This window comes from Sciurus vulgaris (genome assembly GCF_902686455.1).
Source record: "Sciurus vulgaris genome assembly, chromosome: 1".
Taxonomy (NCBI): domain Eukaryota; kingdom Metazoa; phylum Chordata; class Mammalia; order Rodentia; family Sciuridae; genus Sciurus; species Sciurus vulgaris.
In genome coordinates this window covers 27244250-27264537 of record NC_136461.1, presented here as the reverse complement: position 1 = coordinate 27264537, position 20288 = coordinate 27244250, and the positions used below count along the sequence as shown (strand labels likewise).

The 20288-nt window shown below is 55.1% G+C and overlaps 1 protein-coding gene across 2 annotated transcripts in view; it reads left to right on the top strand.

The window, feature by feature from the left end:
* Positions 1-20288, top strand: part of GRIK3 (glutamate ionotropic receptor kainate type subunit 3) — a 207548-nt gene that overhangs the window by 150867 nt on the left and 36393 nt on the right. For both annotated transcript variants that reach the window (XM_079100875.1, XM_079100876.1), the window contains exons 6-10: positions 1948-2121; positions 2622-2765; positions 7755-7862; positions 10919-11032; positions 18996-19199. In XM_079100875.1, coding sequence (XP_078957001.1) covers positions 1948-2121; positions 2622-2765; positions 7755-7862; positions 10919-11032; positions 18996-19199 — 744 coding nt within the window. The remainder of the gene's footprint in view (positions 1-1947; positions 2122-2621; positions 2766-7754; positions 7863-10918; positions 11033-18995; positions 19200-20288) is intronic.

The window sequence follows — 20288 nt, the reverse complement described above, 5'->3', positions numbered from 1 at the left end:
TCATGGGGAATTGGTTCAAGGACCTCTGCAGATGTTCAAGTCCCTTTTGTAAAATGGCGTGGTCATTGCTCTTGACCTGTGCACAGACTTCAGCGTACTATAAAGCATCTTTAAATCACTTACAAGACCTAAGGCGACGCCATCGCTGTGTAAATAGCTAACACACTGCATTGTTCAGGGACCAAGGACAAACCTATGTGTTCAGTGTAGATGTGATTTTGTTCCAGTGGTTTTGTTCTGAGCTGGTTGAATCCACAGATATGGACGCTGTGGATACAGAGGGCTAACTGTATTGTTTGGGCACGGGTGGAACTAGACTTCGTTACCTCTGTTTAAGTCTGTTCCAAGATGCTCCACAAACCTTCCAAGAAGAAATCAACACGGTGCCTTCCAGAAAGGGGTCATTTAGGGTGCAGGAGGAGCAAGAGGAGTTTAGCATCAATTAGGAACATGGCAGAGACCATGGGAAGCCTGTGCAGTGTGAAAGATCTGCTCTGTGGGCTTCTGCTTTTATCACGCATCATCTTTGTGTGAGCCATCATTGATTCATGGACACTGGGATGGATGATGAATGGGGTGGGTCCTGCCATGGTGGTAGCCATGGAGAATCAAATACAGCCAGTGGGGTCCCCAGCCATCTGTACAAGCAGAGGATGGAGTGATAGAGTAGGGGGCCCAAGGGAGAGGACAGATCAAGAGGCCAGAATGGAAGGTCGCTCAGTGAGGGGAGAATATGGAAAAGCAGAGGCAGTGGGTAAGGAGATCAGACAAGGACCAGACTCAGTGTCCCCACCAGTGGGAGGGGGCCAGCCTAGACGGTCAAAGAATATATTTCAAAAAAGTCAAAAACTTGAATCTCCCGCAAATGTAGATGAACACATTTCCAAGATGGGAGGGATCAATATGGTGGTAAAGCTGGCCTGCAGAGCATTTGAGGATCTGGGTGTTCACAGGTATTTCAGACAGGAGAGGGGAGACCTAGGTCAGATGCAAAATCAATTCATCTCTTGCAAAGCAATAAACCCACAACCTGGGGGGGTTAACTTCTCTGCCAGACACAAATCTGCATGTTCACCCTGAGTCTGGGCCTTTAACCAATAGCCAACAGCGAAGTCAAAGCATCCCCTGGGGAATTAAGTAATCCTGCACCTTCCTGGTAAACAACACTTCTTTGTCGCATTGAGAGGACATACTGCTTTCGCCTGTTTCTAAGCTGGGGGTCATTTTTAACAGACCACAGCTCTCTCTGCTCCTGGTCTTCCTCCCATCCTTCCCCATTGCTCTCTCTTGTCAGGTCAGGGGACATTGGCTTCTCCCACTGCCCCTTCCTCTTGGGCGCCCTGATTTGACAGCTCCCTGGCCCCACAGCTGGAGCTGCAGGAGGAGCCAGGGCTGGCTGCCAGGCTGTAAGACCTTGCTCCCCGGAACCTGCCCTGACAGATTTCCGGGCAGCTGCTCCTGGGAGACAGGAGAGGTGGTTCTGACTGTGGCTGGGGGCGGGGAGGGAGGAAGGGAGGCGGGCAGCAGTACTCCTTGGGTCCCTCTTTTAAAGGAGAAAATATTCCCTTCAGCCTGGGGAACCTGGACACATACAGACATAGCACCCTGGGTCTTTCCAAAGTGAGTGCTCCTCCCCAACCCGCCGCCCTTGAAAGGAAACAGCATTGTTAAGCTTCTTTGATGGGCGACTCATGGGAACGGTTTCACTGGGTCCTATAAAAAGGAGTGATCCCCATTTTGTAGAAGAAGAAACAGGCCAAGGCCCCCTTATTGGCCGGGGGGACAGTACTCAAGGCAGACCTGAGTTCCGAGTTGACGCGGAGTCCAGTCCTCCTACAGGTGCCCTCGTCACCTTCGCAGGCCTCCGCAGGGAGCGGGAGGGGTGGAGGGGCCTGGAGCTCCAGGCAGTGACCACACCTTGAGTCACACAGACCTCTCTCCCCGCAGGACCTCTACGCACTAGACCTGGAGCCCTACCGCTACTCGGGGGTGAACCTGACGGGGTTCCGCATCCTCAACGTAGACAACCCCCACGTCTCGGCCATCGTGGAGAAGTGGTCTATGGAGCGGCTGCAGGCGGCTCCCCGGGCAGAGTCCGGCCTGTTGGATGGAGTGATGATGGTACAGAGGGCAGCCAGGCAGGCGACCCCAGGGGCTCCCTCCCCACCACCTCCTTCCTTCCCTCCTTCCTTTTTCCTCTCTCCCTCCCACCACTTCTTAAGTCCCACCATGTGTGAGCCGGACCCCAGGTTAGGAGCCAGGGGCACAAAGAGCGATGAGACACAGCCCCACCCCAGGGGCCCCAGGGATCCTGGGCACTGGACTGTAGGCTGTGGTCACCAGTGTGAGGCTGGGGAGGCAGCAGAGGAGAGGTCAGGGCTGTGAGATGGGGCGGGTGGGAGGCCTGTCAGGAGAGGGCAGCCCCTGGGGCGTCTGCAGCCCACAGAGTCACCCAGCCCTGGCCTCTCTCCAGGGGCGGGATGGGGTTGCCTCTGGGCCTCCAGCCTTTTCCTCACCAGGACACCCTGAGCTTGTCGTGGGGGAGGGGAGTCAGGCAGGGTGGGCGAAGGACTGAGCGGCTCAGGGGCCGCTCTCAGACAGACCCTGGACCCTCCCTCCAGACGGACGCGGCCTTGCTCTACGACGCTGTCCACATCGTGTCCGTGTGCTACCAGCGGGCGCCCCAGATGACAGTGAACTCCCTGCAGTGCCACCGGCACAAGGCCTGGCGCTTTGGCGGCCGCTTCATGAATTTCATCAAGGAGGTAAGTTCCCGTGCCCCTCCGAGGCTGCCGAGGGCCCAGGTTCAGAGCCAGGACAGCCTTCAGTGCCACATGAACTTGGGCCAGTTGCCTGGCCTCTCTGAGCCTCAGTCTCCTGGTTGAACATGGGTCCTCAGGACCAGTCTCAGCAGTGATCGAGAGACTGAATCCCCGGACCGTGGTACGTGCTGGTACGTGGTGTGTGCCGTTGGCAGCCACAGCGTGGACTCCAAGTATAGCGGATGAGGTCTTTGCTTGCTGGCTGTGTGGCCAGAAGCAAACTAAAGAACCTTCCTGAGCCTCAGTGGCCTCATCTGTAAAGTGGGGGTATGAGGCGTGGAGAAGCTGTGGAGGCAAAAGCCAGGCAGCAGGTGGAAGTGCCGAGTGTGCTGAGGAGGCCTGAAGGGTAATGACCGACCCACCAGCTCACCTCCCCACGGTGGGCCCATCAGCCAACTTCCTGCCAGCCTCCTGCTGGGACCCTGCTCTGCAGGCAAGTGAGGCCCCACCCACAGAACCATCAGAGGACCCAGCAAGCATGATCCTGCTGCCAAGATGACCACCGAAACACAACATGTACCTTTCATTTCAAAGGATTCTCCATGCGCCATTGTCCCTGTGGTCCGTAGATGGTGGCAGTGTGTACCGTTCCCATCGTGCAGGGGGAAGCTAAGACCTGGACTTGCACCCTGGCTCCATCCCAGGCAGCCAGCCGTGTGACCAGCCCTCCCATCCTCAGTGTGGGATGGCCAGAGCGCCCAGCTCGCAGGATCATGGTCAAGACAGAGTGCTGGCACATGCAGAGCACCGGCCAGGGCCCAGTCCCGGCAGAAGGCAGACAGGGAAGGCTGGGGAGGATGAGGTCCAGGCGGGCTCATCCTAGGGGAGCGCCCACGTCCAGGCAGCACCAAGCTCTGGAGGAGGCTCCAGGTGGATGACCCCAGGGACAACAGGGAGACGGGCTGCCCTGAGAGTTTGTTGGTTGGCTCAGCAGCTCTTTGCTGTGGGCTGCTGGGAGTCAGGCACCGAGCTGTGCACGGGGCACCCACTGTGGCTAGAGCAGGTGAACCTGTACCCACAGAGCCCACGGCCTGGGGGGAGGCAGGTGTCCACCCTGTCACTGCATGCTGAATCTAACCCCACGGCAAAGGAAGGCACCAGGGGACCCGCCACCTCTCACACAGGGGCTGGGCAGCTTCCCGAGGCCCCAGGTCTTCTGTGGCTGCTTTGGAGTGAGGCCAACAACAGCTCCTCCCACGTGTCACACCAATATTAAGAGGAACACAGTCACGACATGGACTCCTGAGCGCTGCCCGTGTGCCTTGGATCTCATCTCCTCCTCTTCCCAGCTGCGAAGCTTTAGACAAGCTCCTGCCCATCCCCACTTGCCAGTCCCTCACCCGGCAGGACCACCTCCATCCGCCAGAGGGAGAATCCAGACTTGACCCTACTCCCCTCACTCCTGGAAGGAACTCCAGTATCCTCAGGTGCTTTGGCATAAGAAGTTTGTGACAGTCCCTTCTCAGCCTACCCATCGAAACTGCAGAGGAAGTCCATTGTCCAATGTCCTGAGCACAGTGAGGCAGCTGGTGACCATCGCTTGCTCTTGGGGAACTCAGACTGAACTTCAGATCCCTGCCCACCCCCGATCCTTAGCAGGCCTCCAGCTGAGGGTCTCAGTGACCCCAGTCCACAGCCCTGCCCTACTCCTCCTCTGGTTCTGCAGGGAGATTTGGGAGCCTCAGGAGCCAGATGGAGGTGGCTTGGAATCTTAACCACTTTCTAGCTGGGTGACCTTGGAAAGCTATGGAAGCTTTCTGCACCTCGGCGTCCCCTCTAATGCGGAGACCACAGCAGACATCTTGTAGGGTTGTGGGAGGATTGAGGGAGTGGGGGGTGCCTGGGCTTGTGCCGGCGCCCAGCGCAGGAGGTGTGAATAGCTTGGCCACCACGGGTCCAGATCCATCCCGCTCACTCCTGGGAATGAACCCCTCATCGGAGCAGATTCAACACTGCCCGCCTTCCCAGGAAGTTCCATTCTCCCTCCCAGGCCTGACTGGCCACAGTTGGGGTACCCTGACTCCAGGGCCAATAAGTGACCTCGTTAGCAACCCCATACACTCATCTCCTTAGTGTCGGCTTGCCCGTGGTCCCGCGGCTGGTCAGACCAGAACCCAGGTGCCCCGCCAGAGCCCAGCACACAGTCTTCCCTGGGTCCATTTCCGCGTTGCCCCTCTCCCCATCCAACTGCGTGACAGTAAATCATTTTAAAGACTTGGCATTTCCGAGAGGAGCTGGAAAATACCAGGCCGGAGTTCAGAGCGTGTGAAGCATCTTTCATTTAGCGAGTCCTGAGCTGCGGCTGGAGGGGGCGGTGGGGCTGGGAAATGTCAAGGGGAGGAGCTGCCAGTGGCTCCCTGCCCTGCCCCTGCCCACCCGCCCACAGACAGGCAGCACCTGCTGGCATTTAATTCCTCTGTAGCTGTCAGGGAGAGAGGCTCCCTCCCAGCCAGCCTCCAGGGCACCTGCTGTGATTTCCCCTGGGGGCCAGGAGGTAGCCCGAGGGTGTGGGGGCCGCAGAGGGGAGGGACTGGGGAGCCAGCCTGAGGGAAGCAGAGTCTCCCTGCAAAGTCAAAAACTGTGGCTTTTACCTTCTTTGATGTGTCTTTTAATCTCTGTCCCCAGTCCCTGGATTCTCAGCTCCCTGAGTTCCATGTAAGCTCTCCCCACCCCACACGAGCGCTGTGACCCCCAGCCATTCAGCTCTGCTACTGCAGCAAGAGAATATTCTGTGCCTACCAATATTGGGGGTCTGCATAACTCAGTCCCTTTCCAAGCCTCAATATCCATGTCTGTGAAATGGGGGCACTGAGAGGCCCATCCGGCAGGATCACAACAAGAACTCATTGGTTTCCTGCAGTGGAAGATAAGGGATCTGTGATTAGCTTCCTCTGGAGCTGGCCTTGGCCCAGGTGACGGCCCCTTTCTCCCCAACCAAGGGCCAGCCCTAATCCTAGGGAGCTGCATGCAGACTCAGCATCAAGCACTTGATGCACTTTTCCAATACCTGTGAAGGGGGTAGCTTGTCCCTTCCTGCAACTGAGAGATGAGATCACTAGAGCAAAGTTCATATTCTAACCCCTTTTGTTTGTCATGCCTCCCTGACCCCTCCAAGGCACTGCCCGCTTCCTGAGCTAGGAAACCCATTTGTCCACATGCCTATTCATCAGGAAGATCTCACAGTGCCTCAGAGCTGCCCAAGCACTTGGAGAGCCCCAGGGGTTTGTGCTGGGATCTCCAGGTAGCTAAACCTCCCAGATCTGAGGACCTTAATTTGTGGGTGCGTGTATGGGTGCTGGGCACACTGAGCCAGGGAGAGGCTGGGGCCTTTTTCAGAATCTGCAGGGAGCCTGACCGGAGTGTGAACAGGAACCTGCTGTCCGGTATCCAGCCCTGCCTTGGCCTCTCTCCTTTTCTCTGGAGACCTCGTCCTCCTGCCGCCTGCTAGCCCAGCCAGGCTGTGTGGGCCCCAGCTTGTCTCTTGCTCCTAAGCTCACCTTTGCTCCCCAGGACTCCAGGACACATTGGGGTTTGTTTTTCTCCCAGACTCAGAAAGCTTGCGTGTTCAACCGCAGAGCTATGTCGTCCCATGTCTGGGGCTTGGCCTGGTCTCTCCTGTGCTGCGTGAGCTTGTGTGACTCCAGCCCAGGGCCTGCAAAATGGGAATTAGGGTGGCAGCCTGGCCACCCCCAGGTCACGTGCCACGAACAGCATGAACGTGCCTTGTAGAATTAATGCTCTGGGTCCCCAGGAAAGATGATGGTCTGGAACCAAGTCGGAAACCTTCTCCATAAAGAGGCAGGTAGAAAAGAAGTTTAGGCTTCGTGGGCCAAGGGGCCTCTGTCCCCACGTCAGACATCTCACCTCTGCAGCTGTGTTTCTAAAGCAACCAAAGACTATCCGTAAACAAGTGGGCAAGACTGTGAGCTATTCAGCTATTTACAAAAGCAGCCCACCAGCCACAGTGGCCCACCCTGGTCGAGAAGACAGAGCGTAACTCAGTTTGATCTGCCCAAACCTCCACCTGTCTCTCTCTGTTAATGATCCTAATGAATTTTTTTTTTAAATTTAAAAGAATTAAAGAGATTTAAAATACAATGTCATTTAGAGTTATTTTTAAAAATAACTTAAAATCTTAACTATGCTTGTCTCCTCTCTTGGTAACAATGTATAAATGTGCTATTTCCTTAATAGCTGGTACATAAAAAATATCATTTCAAATTTTAAAAATAAATAAAATTTTGAAAGTCACTGTTTATTGCGGGTTCATGCTCTGCCAGGCACTGTTCTCTGTAGTTTACATGACTTATTTCACCCTTACAGCATTTTGGTATGAGAGGTATGTGGCGATTAGTTACATTTTATAACTGAGGAAATATAGGTGACATGGAACCCCCAAGATCCCAGAGCCCTTGTGGTTGAACCCAGCACACTGACTCCAGAGTTCTGAACCACAGTGTGTGTGGAGTTAGGACTGAGGGTGGAGGAGCCTTCTGGGCCTCCCCTGCCTCTGGGGGCTGCTTCAGGTTCTGATTTTATATCCAGAGCCAGCTGGTCCCTATGGTGTTCCTGCCTCTTGGCGGGTGTCGCCTGCCCCAGCGCCCCTGCTGCCTCCCTACCCCCTCCAGGGGTTTGACACGGGCTCCCCCTTCCCATGGCTCCGAGGCGGGGGCTCATTTGAGCGCATCCGAGATCGATGTTGTACATGAGGAGGTGCAAACGCGAAGCTGGCTAAAGAGTATAATAGAATTTATGGAAATCGCTGGCTCGCACGGCGGCCCCAGCAATGATGGAGGTGATTATTAATTAATCATGGTCTTGGGGGAACAGTATCAGTGCAAGGAGTAATTAAAATGAAGCATTGTACAGTTGTACCGAATGATGATTTATGAGCCTGAGGAATTGCCGCTCTCTGCCCTCTCCCCTCCGCAGGCTCAGTGGGAAGGATTAACCGGACGGATTGTTTTCAACAAAACCAGTGGCTTGCGGACAGATTTTGATCTGGACATCATCAGCCTGAAGGAAGATGGTCTGGAGAAGGTGTGTGGACTCAGGAAGGAGGTCAGGCAGAGGAGCAGGGTCCTCCTCAACCCCCTCCAGGCAGAGGCTCAGACGCAGAGGGCAGGACCCGGTGCGGCCCATGCTTGAGGTTTGACACGACACTTGTGACCACTGCAGAGCTATGGGCCCAGCAGAGATCATGAGGGGCAAAGAGCCCAGTGGCCTTGGTGTAGCAGACACCCAAGCCACCACTGAGCAAGGACCATCAGCGAGGCTTAACCTAAAAGACTCATGGGACGGACAGACTGAGTCCCTGCAGGGCTGACATGGGACAGAGGAAGAGACATGTTCTTGAATAAGACAAGCATTCTAGCCTCTAGGGCATGACTGCCCAGGAAGTCATGAGCTTGCTGTCACTGGAGGCATTTAACCAAAGATTGATTGTCTGGCTGCCCATTGCTCATCTGGAAAACTCGAGGGGATTTCTAGCCCTGGAGAGAGGTTGAACAGATTGAGCTCACTCAGCTTTTAAGGCTTCTGACTTCAGAGAGTTTTGGGACAAGGAAAGCAAGCCCTTCTGGGACTGGGGTAGAGGTGGGGGTTCCCCATCTCACTAACATAAAAATGTTTTAATGAGGTCAGTTCTGACCCTTGGGACCCCCAGCATGTCTGACAGAGTCTGGCTGCTGGGCCAAGAACAGGTTTAATGTGAGCCCCAGATTCTCAACAATCCCTGGGACATGGGGTGGGGAATCAGCCACCCTGTCCAGCAGCAGACTGGTCCCTGGGAGCTACCTGTGTCCCTCTCCAACCCTGAGAGATGGCGTGTATAAAATGCAGGGAGCAGAGGCTGCAGAGTGGGTGGTCTCCAGTGCGGCCTCGGAAGTTGATTCCTCTCTCTCCTCCCTGTGTGCCTGGCTCAGCCTCTGGATTATTTTAATACCCTATCCTAACTTCCCCACCTCAGCCTGAGCCCTGCAGCCATCCCAGTGAAACACAGAAAGCTTCCCCGGGCCTAGCTTGCCCTGCTCCCCATGCCAAGTCCCCAAGTTTCAGACTCCACTCAGGACTGGAAGGCTCTTTGACAATGATCCTAACTGGGCCTTCCAGGCCTGGTCTCCACTGCTCCCTAAACAAACCCCACTGTCCAGTCATGCCCACACCCTCCCGCATCTCTGGGCCTGTGCCCTACTATTGCCCCAGGTGCAGGCTGTGGCCTCTGCCCCTCGTGCACAGACCTGGCTCTGCTTGGCTGGCAGCTCCTGTGGCCACAGGCCCCCATGGACTCCTGAGCTTTCTGATGCCTGGGGACCACTGCACGGGGCAGGGGTTGGCCAGGGAGAGCTTATCATTCTTCCACAACTGTTTCATGCCTCGCGTTACACCAGCCCCTAACGACAGTTTCCGTTTCAGCCCCCACCGTGGTAGAGAGCGGCCTTCTCAGCAGCACTTGGGTGGGTGCAGTATTCACTGCGGTTGCTGTTGCAGTTTTGCTCTCAGCTACCCATCTCTGAAAATAGCCTAAAATTCTAGGGATGGCAGTAGTTGGTACAAGTGCCACCATTTCCTGTTCCCGTGCCCATGGCAGTCATCCATAACTGATCACTGACACACTCTTTCCATCTGTGCCCACCTGGAGCATGCCTGTCCCAGCAGCCCTCTGGACAGCTGGCACACCCTGGCCAATACTCAATACTATTATCCCTGGACGTAGGTTGGCACATAGGGCACCCACCAGAGTCTCCTGGTCACAGCCACCTGGACTGTGAGCAGAGAGCCTCCTCAGTCCTTAACTTTCTTTCAGCTCCAAAGCACCTGCTGTCTGGCAAGGCACAAAGTCAGAGCTCAGTAGAGCTTTCTGCAGGGAGGGTTCCTGCTCTTCGTGCAACCTCTGGACAGATGTGTGTTAAGTACCTCCAGCACCCAGTGCTGACCTCAACCCTGAGCTTAGCCCATGCAAGAAAAGAGCCTCTTTACTACTGCCTGCCTATCCCCTCTCCACGTGGCCCTGGTGGTCCCCAGAGCCTGAGATCCTGCTTGGAGAGCATGCTGAGCCCCCAAACACAGCCTCTCTGCCTCTCATATCCTCACTTCTGTTTGCTAAGCCAGGTCATAGCTGATCCAGGCAGCTTCAGCCAGTGGCTTTGGGAGGATTAAGGCAGAATTACCCAGGCATAATTACATATCTCTCTGCTATCTGCTTTGCACAGCTCTCTGAATGGGGTGTTTGCATTCGGTCTCTCTGTTTAATTGATTAAGTTTCCTGAGTACCCCCCCAACTGGGCCAAGGACACAGTGGCCATGCTGGAACCTTCCTTGAGAGAGAGGGGCCAAAATGGAGCACAGCTGGGCAGAGTTGGGTCAGAAAGGATCTTCAAGAGGTCCACAGGCTTAGGCTCATTTATAAACTTGACCTTCCTTTCCTCCCTCCAGCCTTAAGCCCCATATCCAAAGGATGTGGGGACAGGACGCAGATATTTTGCCATCTTGGCCAAGGTATCTGCCACATTTAGAAGTAAATCACAAAATAAACTGTCTTCGAACCCAGTTTGAAGACATCCAAGACCACCCCCACCCCCGTGAAGTACACCCCTCCTTATGCTACCAGCCCCAAACAGCTTCCAAGGACAGCCCTCCTCCCAGCCCGCCAGCCTGCCTGCGGGCAGCTCATTGCTCACTAAGTCCCCAGCCCCTGTTCCAGGCCAAGCTGGCTTGGGAAGGTGTCTGGCCAGCAAAGCCAGTGCTGAGACTGAGACCCAGTGAGCAAGCAGCAGGGTGCCCAGGTCTTCCAAGAGGCATCTCAGGGCAGAACATGGCCCTGACCCAGGGCCTCCGAGTCCCTCAACTCCTGTTTGGCATCAGCTCAGCCCAGGCTGCTTTCCCCCAGTTCCCTGGAGCTGCCGCTGCATTTCCTGTCTCCCTCTGAAAGGGGAGATGGCAGAATTCAGGCACATTGATGCCGCCAGGTCTTCGTCCTGGAAGGAGCAGGGAGGGCAGCTGGTTGTCGTCAGAATGGTGGTGACAGTGATGACGACGGTGCTGCTCGTGGTGGGGAAGCAGATGGAAAGCGCCTTCTCCTCTGTCTGTCTGTCCAGGTTGGGGTGTGGAGCCCTGCCGACGGGCTCAACATCACGGAGGTTGCCAAAGGCCGAGGCCCTAATGTCACAGACTCTCTGACAAACAGGTCGCTCATCGTCACCACTGTGCTGGTAAGAGCCTGCAGCCCGGTGGGAAGGGCCGTCTGAGCGGGGGAGGGCTCGCCATCTGGGCTGGAGAGAGCCCTGGGTCCTCCCCACCTGTCACACTCTGGGTTCCTCCTGGAGGCCGGGTGGCAGCAGGGTGGCTGCGGGAAGGTGGAAACCCTAGAGAACGGCTGGGACAGAGGCGCCGCTCCCACTGCGGAGGGAGACCCATGCTTGTGTGTCCCACTGCCACCCACTACCGAGCCCTGCTGTCTGAGTCAGACCAGGATGGAGGTAGGCGGTGAACTGCCCGTTGCACAGGTCACAGGCCTCCTCCTCGCTCTCCTCCATCCTTCAGCTCCGAGGGCTGCTGTGGCCGTACCCCCTGGGCTGGGAGCCTGTTACACGCCACACTCTGCAGCGTCCCCTCCTTGAGAACTGGCCACCAGGACCAACCCCATCCCGCCTTCCTGTCCCATCCTCCTCCCTCTGACCCATTTCAACACCGGAAGTGGCTCTTGGGGTCTCCTGCGTTCTCTGCACCTGGCAGCTTGGAGCTGAGCAGGAGGACGAACTCCGCCATGGTTCCTTCCGCTGGGTAGCACTGCAGCAGTTCCACGGGTGCCTGCACCTCCCGGGGAAGGCCTCGGGTGTGCAGAGGCGCAGGACAGACCCTCTCAGAGTCACAGCACTGCTTGTAGGGGCCCTGGCTGGGTCAGCTTGAGGGGAGACAGCTCAGTCACAGCCAGGTAGAATCTGACCCAAGACTTGAGGACAATTCTGGCCCTCCCTTATGATCCAGCAAGTAAATCTGTGAGGACCGCATGCTGAGGTGGTTCCTCTACCCAGAAGGGAGCTCGCTAAGCCTGTTCTGGGTTAAGTTAGGGCACCGCCAGAGGGAGCCTGGCAAGGCTGAGCAGCCTGGAGGCGGCACTGTCCCTGGTGCCCAGATGGGTGGCTCCCACCTGCTTCCGCGGCAAAGGCAGCTTGGTCAGGCCCTCCTGGATGGTCCTGTGTCCTCCCTGTAGTGTGACTCACCATATGTGTGCTCAGAGGTTGGGTGGTGGGACAGGAAGGGATGCAATGGGGGTGTACCCCATTCTTCCAGGAACGCCAAGGAACAGCGGACCTCAGGGGTACCACATATGTGCAGCAGGGAGTTTTAGTCTGTGGATCTTATGCCCAGTCCCCAGGGTTGTGATCACTGGGAGATCCCCAGTAAGGAGGACATAGGTCTAATGGAGATTCTGGGCAGGTTGCTGATGGAGCCAGAGGAAGAGGCTGGGGAGATACCAGCCCCACTTTTGGGGGCAAGACCCCCACTGGAATCTTCCCAATAAATATATATATTTCCTGCTAGGCTTTATGGATCCACTTCTTGTTAACTAGGCAGATATACAAAATTCAAGCTGCTAAACCCAATAAGTCAAAAGATTTCAACAGGAACAGGAGAAAAACGGTAATGTAAAAATGTAAAAGATAAAAATAAACAAATTTTTAAAAAGCAAAGGGATTAGAGGGTTGCTGATGGGCAATTAGAGGAATATGGATGTGTTTAAAAATAGGACGGAGAAAAGGAGAGCAAAATAGAAAGGTTAAGAGGAAAATAATGAAGAGAAAATGAAGGTAAGGAATGAGAGAGGAAGGCGCGATATTAAAAGAGACGAAAAATTAAATAATTTACGGCTCCGACGAGACAAGGTAAAAAATGTTAAACCAAAATGTCAAAAAGCAAAAGGATAAAAGTATGACAAAGCTCAAATATAAAAGGGTAAAAATAAAATAATAAAAAGGTGGTAAAAGATTAAAAGCAGAGCTGCATAAAATGTGAGGTATAAATAAAACACTTTTTGCGAGGCAAGATTAAAAAAAGATAAAACTAGTATGATTTAAGAGATTCGGAGGAGAGATGATTAAATGAGCTAAGGCGATAGAAGCACAAAACAATACTCGAAAAGAAAGAGGTAAGTGAGGACACAAAAGACAGCCACCTTGAAAGACCACAGGGTTAAATTTTATTAAAATGGCAGCAGCCCAATTTCAAGGGCAAAAACCTTCTGCAGAGGCACAAGGGATTTTCTAGGTCCTTCTGCAGAAGCACAGAGTTTTTTCTACTTGAGCAAATGTAGAATCCAGCCGACACCCCTGCTCTTGACCTGCCAATATTCTCAGTTTCTTCATTAATATTAGCAGCTTCTTGCAAAGGTCCCGACCGGTGGTGCACACCCCATCGTGGGGTGTCCCACCCCAGCTTCCGGCTGGCTGTCAGCACCCCAGGGAAGAGGAAGAGAAGACCTTCTGGTTCATACCCTGTCATGGCTGCATCTGTCCTTCAGCCTTGAAGCATCTGGGCAGATATGAGCCCAACAGCTCTTTGGGACCCGCACTATGGTCAGGACGCAGGGACAGGCCATGTGATGGCTAAAGGCACAGGCCTTTGCGGATGAGTCCTGGCTTCCCTGTTGACTTGGGTGTGATCCTGAGATGTTGCTTAGCTGCTCTGTGCCTGACTCTCATCAGGAAGGTGAGATATAATAATTGCACCTAGTCCATGGAGTCGAGAGGATGAATGGTTAATAAATATCAGCGGCGTGGGGCAAGCGCTAAATGATGGCAATTATTGTTATTCATTGCTATTGATTACATATCCAGAGCCCTGTGAGTTCAGATTGAGCATGTCACTTGAAGAAGTAGGAGTGAAAACCTCTGCTTCCGTCCACAGGCAGATCCCTGAACTTCACCAGAGACCAATCACCATCCGACTGGTGATTGCTGGCATAGAGCATCTTGCATTATAAACTTTGCAGTTGGGTCTGAAAGCCTTTCTGGCCCAGTGGGCCACTCCAGACCCCATCACTCCCTTGCGGGCATGTGCATATGTGGGGCTGCTTCTCATAGCTTTGTTTCCCCACTGGCCTCTGAAGGCATTAGGGTATGCGACCCGCCCCGGGAGCCTATGGCTCTATCTCCTGCTGAGACATAACAAGGCAGATCAGATGGCTGTCTCCTAACCCTCTTCCCTGGCCACCTGGCTCTGACATCATAACAACTCACTCTCCCTGACGTGGCTCCAAGCAACTGTCCGGCACCCAAGGGTGGCCACACTGACCATCTTTCCATCATCGTGCAATATCAGACAGCCACGCGGTCTGGGGATGCGCCGTGGTTCACCTCTCTCCATTGTCTGGGGTCAGCTCTGCTTTCCCCTGTGGGGCAGTGAGAAAAGCCCAGTATTTCCTGGAGGCAGGAAATGGAGGGGATGACCTCTGGAGGACTGTGGCATGGCCTTTGCCCAGGTCTCCAAGGAATTGTGGGTCCTGCTGAAAGTGTCCCAGGAATCTCCTGAGAGAGCGATGCACACTCTTGAGGATTGACCTAGGACCACCTGGAAACCTAAAGCTGCTTCAGATGCTCCAGAGAAGGTGCCTGAAAGGCTCAGTGTGCTGTCCAGAGCCTGGGGAATGCTCTCCGTCTTGGGCTTTTGGGTACAGCCCCACAGGTTGTGAGCAGTGGCAGGCCTGACCCAGGCCCTGTGGCTCTGGCTGAAAACTCAGCCCCTGTGCTTGTCTGCTGAATGCAGGGCCAGCACCTCCTGCTGCGAGCACAGCCCCCTGCCGTCTGGAAGTGTGTTGTCAAGGCAACAGCACTTTGAGTGACAGGCAGGTACTGAAGCCCAGGACAAGAACATCAAACCACTTTGCCTCTGGGGAACAAGGCCTGGAGCTGAGACCCCTGCTGAGAGGGGTTTCTCCCTTCTTTCTTTCCCCTGGAATCTGGTTGGCAGACAGCAGCAGCTCATGGTGGGCTGACCCCAAACCTGCCTCCTCCTCTCCTCTGTGCTGGAACTCAGGCTTAGTTGCTAAGGGTGCCTCGCCCTGGACAGGCAGATGGACAGAAGCTGACACCACACACCCCGACTCTCAGAACTCTCGCAGCCTTGCCCATTCCTGCCTTCAGTGCCCCCCACCCCAACTCCCGCCCGCCCGCCCCGGCCTCTGTTCTGGTTCTGCTCTTCCATCAGGTCATGAAAAATTCATCTGCCCAAACCTCAGCTCACACACAGAAGCACACCCGGCCCACTCCTGGGGGCCCTGCTTTTGAAGGTTCAGGGTTCTTTTAGCTGCTGATGTGAGCGGAAGTGTCAGTGTGTGGGTGTGGGACCTTCGGGGTCTGGATACTCGCTGGCAGTATTTGTGCTGAATGTACATCATGACCCAAATAGACCCAACTGCCAGGCGGGCAGGACCCTCAGCACCCAGCAGCAGGAGAGGGGACAAAGCCAGGGCCAGAATGTGGGCTGGGAGAATGGCCCCAGGCCAGCAGCCAGGCTTCTCCTGCCCTCTCTCATTCTAACCAGCAGAAGCCTTCGGTACAGGGGCTTTGACCAGCGGGTCCCAGCAGGGCGAGGTGGACAGACCACCTGAGCACAGGGTGTTGCAGGGGCTTTGGGTACCCGTGGGCGTGCACGTGTGGACGTGGGGTGGGGCAGAGTGACGAGGTGGCTAATTCTGAAAGCCCCTCCCCATGTAGGGCTAGACCCCCCTTTCAACTCCAGGGTCCTATCACCGGGAGAAGCTTAGTGCCAGGCCGGCTTTCACAATTGTTGAGAAGCCTGAGCAGCAGCCCTGGTGACGGAAAGTCGGAAAAGGTTATTTTTCTGGACCCCTGTTTTCTGTGACTTGTTGAAGAGAAATATTACCCCTGGTCCTCCGGCTGTTCTCCCAGAGCCATAGGAGAGCGTGAAGTTATGAAATTGAGGGCACCTTCACTGAGCAATCGATTAGCAGCCGAGAGAGCTTGTGAATTGGCTGTCTGGACATTTCCAGTAATAAATTGTGAAATAGTCCATGAATAAGTAGTTGGCGGAGTTCAGAATTACCCCCTAGGAAATGTTGCAGGTCTGGAGACACATTACCAAGGCGAGCACCATTTTAATGCTCTGGGCTTTGGCTGTTAAATATGTATGCCATCCGCAAAGCACTTCCCGAAATTAATGGCATTTTACAGCTGCTCCGAAGGCAGCGTATTTATATGGAGATGTATAGATTCTGGGGCTGCCCTGGCTTCACAAATGAAGTGCTAATTTTAGAGGATAAGGCCAGGGAGGGGGCGAAGAGGGGGTCAGGAAGTGTGCTTTCTCAGGGACCTTTCCCAAATGGTTTTCCCCTGCAGGCAGGGTGATTTTTACCCTGTGGTGGCATTGGGTGTGGCCTCTAGGTTGGAAAGGTCACTGCACAACAGGTCAGCCAGCACACAGGAAGACAATGATAGCTAGCGATCACAACAGTGTTGACGAGGCCAATATTGACAGCTGACATTTGCCAGGCACTTAGTGCTTCTCAGGGGTCAATGCAGTTATATCCTCACAATAACTCTCCAGGTTAGGGTGGGCTCTATTATTATCCCCATTTTCCAGAAGGAGGTAGGAATCTATATGTGGTTGATGGTTCCCCTGGGAAAGATGGTGTCTTCTCTCTGATTCTATCCTTGAGCTAAATAAAATCAGGGCCACCAGGTGCAGTAGTGTGGCTTGTTCACTGCACAAGAGCATCAGCGAGGCTGAGTTTAGACTGAAATCCCACCCAGGTGCTGCTCATCAAGCCCTGCCTGGAATCAGGCCACATCTGCCCAGAGACTAATTTATAGGAAGGCATCGTGTGGACCTGTCCAATCTCACTTTCCTTCAGGTGACCTCAGCCCCTTCCCCAAGCCCACCTAGACTCTTCCACAACGTTACCGAGCTGCCTAGTTGGTTGGAGGGAGGGCAGAAGCAGCACTGGGGTCAGGCACCAAGGCTGGCCAGAAGGTCCAGCTTCCCAGCTGATAGACTGAGAAATTGTTTTCTCAGCATCCCTGGAGAGTCAGGAGCCCTTTGGGACTCAGATGCACCTGCTTCCTTCATCCCAGAGGACTCCTGAAAGCTAGAGAGAACCAGTCGTATGGGGGATGGGACTTTGAAAGGCAGCAGTGCTGAAGAACCTGGACCAAAAAATGGAGCCCCCTGCCACAGCAGGAGCCTCACTAGAAGCTGCTGGTGGTCTCTGCTCCCAAACGACCCCTGGTGAGAGTCTTCACTGGGACCTCCCAGTGCCCAGCCCACCCAGGGGCCTATGAGGTCAAGAGAACGGCCTCAGCAGTGGAGAGACCCAGGGGACTCTTCCGTAATCAGGCAGGCGCCTTATCGTGGGCGGGAGTGGACACCTGCTTCCCAGTACACGGTCCTTCTGTCAGCTAAGAGGCCTGAGGCGTTCTGACGCAGGAGGTTGCCAAGCGGGGCTCGGGGAAGGTTGGCCCGGGGGAGGCATGGAGGAGCTACAGGCAGAAACCAGTAGTCCGGAAGCAGGCCCTGGAAAGGCAGCTCCGGGCCTGAGTCTAGGATCCAGAAAAGCAGGTGAAGACAGGAAGTTCCGACCCCAGGGAACATCAAGGAAAACAAAGCCAGGCAGGCGTGCTGACTGGGGAGGATTGGAACTGGACCCCATCGAACTATAAGTCAACTTGTGTGTGACTGTGGGCAACTTTCTGACCTCTGAACCTAAGTTTCCTCATCTAACAAATGGGGATAATGTCACCTATCTTACAAGCTAGTGAGACTTAAAACATTGGGTGATAAAAGAGTTTAAACTGGTGCCTGATACGTAGCAGGAATTCATTAAATGTTGAGTGTTTTGGAATTCAGCCAGACCACCGGGGACCTCAGCTGGGGGATGCATAAGTGAGTCCGGGTGGACAGAAACAGCAGAAGCACGGCTTCATGCTGACCTGGACTCCGTCACCATGCTGCAGGCCTGGATCCTGACACATCAGAGCCCACCCAGTGAAGCCAAATCAGCTCTTTCCACTGGTGATTCCACCTCTCTCTCTCTCTCTCTCTCTCTCTCTCTCTCTCTCTCTCTCTCTCTCTCTCTCTCTCTCTCTCTCTCTCTCTCTCTCTCGGCGGTTCCTGCAGGGCCTTCAGGGGTTGTTTGGAGAAGCCGTGTCTTACTCCAAGGCCTTCACTGGCTTTCCTTCATCAGAGGGGTGGAGCCTGTGGCAGGGGACCTGACACTAACCACCTTCTGAGGATCACCTGTCCCCAGGGAGCAGTGCCATGGGGCTCAGGACCTCTGGCACAGAACTTGCACTCAGGGGTCACATGTCCCAAGTCCAGGTCTCCATCCATGCCCGCTAGGTGAACTGGCGCAAGTCACTTGTCCTCCAACATCACTTCCTGCCTCCCTCCGATGGGACCATTAGCACCCCCTCGAGGGTCAGCACTGAGTGGAGACAGGCACCTCTGGGCTCCGCTGGGCCTGTGCTCGTGCTCTGCTTGAGCATTACCTCACTTGCTAATTTCCTAGCGCCCACACAGCCACGTACAAATGAAGCTGTCTCTGTTATCAGTCATCGCTCACCTGGCAGGTCCCGATGCCCACACTGAGGAGATCCTTAGAAAGAAAATGGTATCAGGAGTGTGTAGATCTAATCTTGTCGCCGGGAGTCGCGGAAGACGCTGGGTGCAGGGCTGTGTACGGTGCCGTCCGCCAACACTGCAGACACAGGATTCACGGGAGGGCTACGGAAACAGACCGCTGGGCCACACCCGGGGTTTCTGGTGCAGTGGGTCTGGGGGGGAGCCCGAGAATGTGCATTTCCTACAAGCTCCCGGCTCCAGCTGCTGCTGCTGCTTCACACTCAGAACTCACCCAGAGAGAACGTGGACTTTGGAGTTGGCGGTCTCAAGCTCAAAGCCCGGTTTCGCCACTACTAGCTCTGTGCCCGTTGGGCTACTGAGTCGGTAACACCCATGAGCCCCAGGAACTGCCGAGAGTTTTCCATTTGCAGGGCACCAACTTGGCTCTCAGGAAGTCCGCTGTCCCTCTCCTGGCTTAGCAGGCTGTTCATCGAAGCCGCCCTAAATGCTTTTATTTTTTTAAAAAGTGGAGGTTTCCAGCCTGCCTCCACCTTCCCACTCCACCTTTGTCACCCCCTCTCCCGTCTGTCCTCGTAGGAGGAACCCTTTGTCATGTTCCGGAAGTCCGACAGGACCCTCTATGGGAATGACCGGTTCGAGGGCTACTGCATTGACCTGCTCAAGGAGCTGGCCCATATCCTGGGCTTCTCCTATGAGATCCGGCTGGTGGAGGACGGCAAGTACGGGGCGCAGGACGACAAGGGCCAGTGGAATGGCATGGTCAAGGAGCTCATCGACCACGTAAGCCCCGACAGGGTGCGCGCGGGCGGGCGGTGCACGAGGACCCTGGGAGGCTTCGTGAGCTGCTGCTGGCACATCAGGGCCAGGCATCCCAGCAGATGAGGACCCCAGAGGCCAGGGGGATGGAGGTGGGAAGGGTGCCCAGCTCTCCCAGGCCTGGCCCCACACCCGGCACCTCCTCCACACAGACACCTGCGTATCAGCCCCTCAGATGCTGAGTGCACCCCATCAGCATCTGTGAGGGACTTTCTCATGAGGAGCTTCTCAGGGCCCTCTGCTCCTTTAAGAGCTACCGAAGGATGTCCCAGATGTGAGGGCCTGGTGCCAGGACGAACACTCCACCAAACTCTAGGACCCAGGGGATCTGTCACTGCTACAAGTAACTTTGGGTCCAAAGAGGAGACAGGTGGTCCAAGGAGCCAGCTAAGGGCGGGGATGGAGGGGTGAGCAAGACCCTGCTGGGAGACAAGAGGCAGCCTCTCAGGCTGCTGGGGTAGGAGAAGGGCCCAGGAAGCAAGGAGCCGCAGAAGGCGGAGGGCAGAGAGGTGCAGCTGGTTGGAAGGCTCAGAGCTTGTCAGACACGTGAGGAAAACAGGAGCCACAGGCTGGGGGTGCCATAGCAGGGAAGGAATCAGGGGACCCTGGGCTGGAATTCTGATTCTTCCCTCATTAGCATGGGGACAGGAGTGAGTCACCTGACCTCTGTGAGCTGCTTCCTCCTCTGTGAAATGGGTGCATTAATACCCCCTCTTCCCGGGAGTGTTGTGATATTGCTGCAGGGCCCCAGCTGAATGCGCAGGAGCCTCCTAAGATGCCACCAGCAATCACATCCTGGCTCTTGGAAGCCGGGACTGGGGTCCAGTAAACCTGGGGTTCAGTGCCAGTTTTCCCACCCACTGGATGTGCGACAGGCACGTTTCCTCAACCCCGAGCCCCCGTTTCTTCATTTCTTCCGTAGGGGTAATTAGAAAATACTGCGACCCCTAGGTGGTTATACAGCGAGGAATATAGCAAGGCCTCATTTGCACAGGCTCACCTGGCACAGAATAAATGCTACTTGCCTTCCAGCTCAGAGAACTTGTCTGCTCC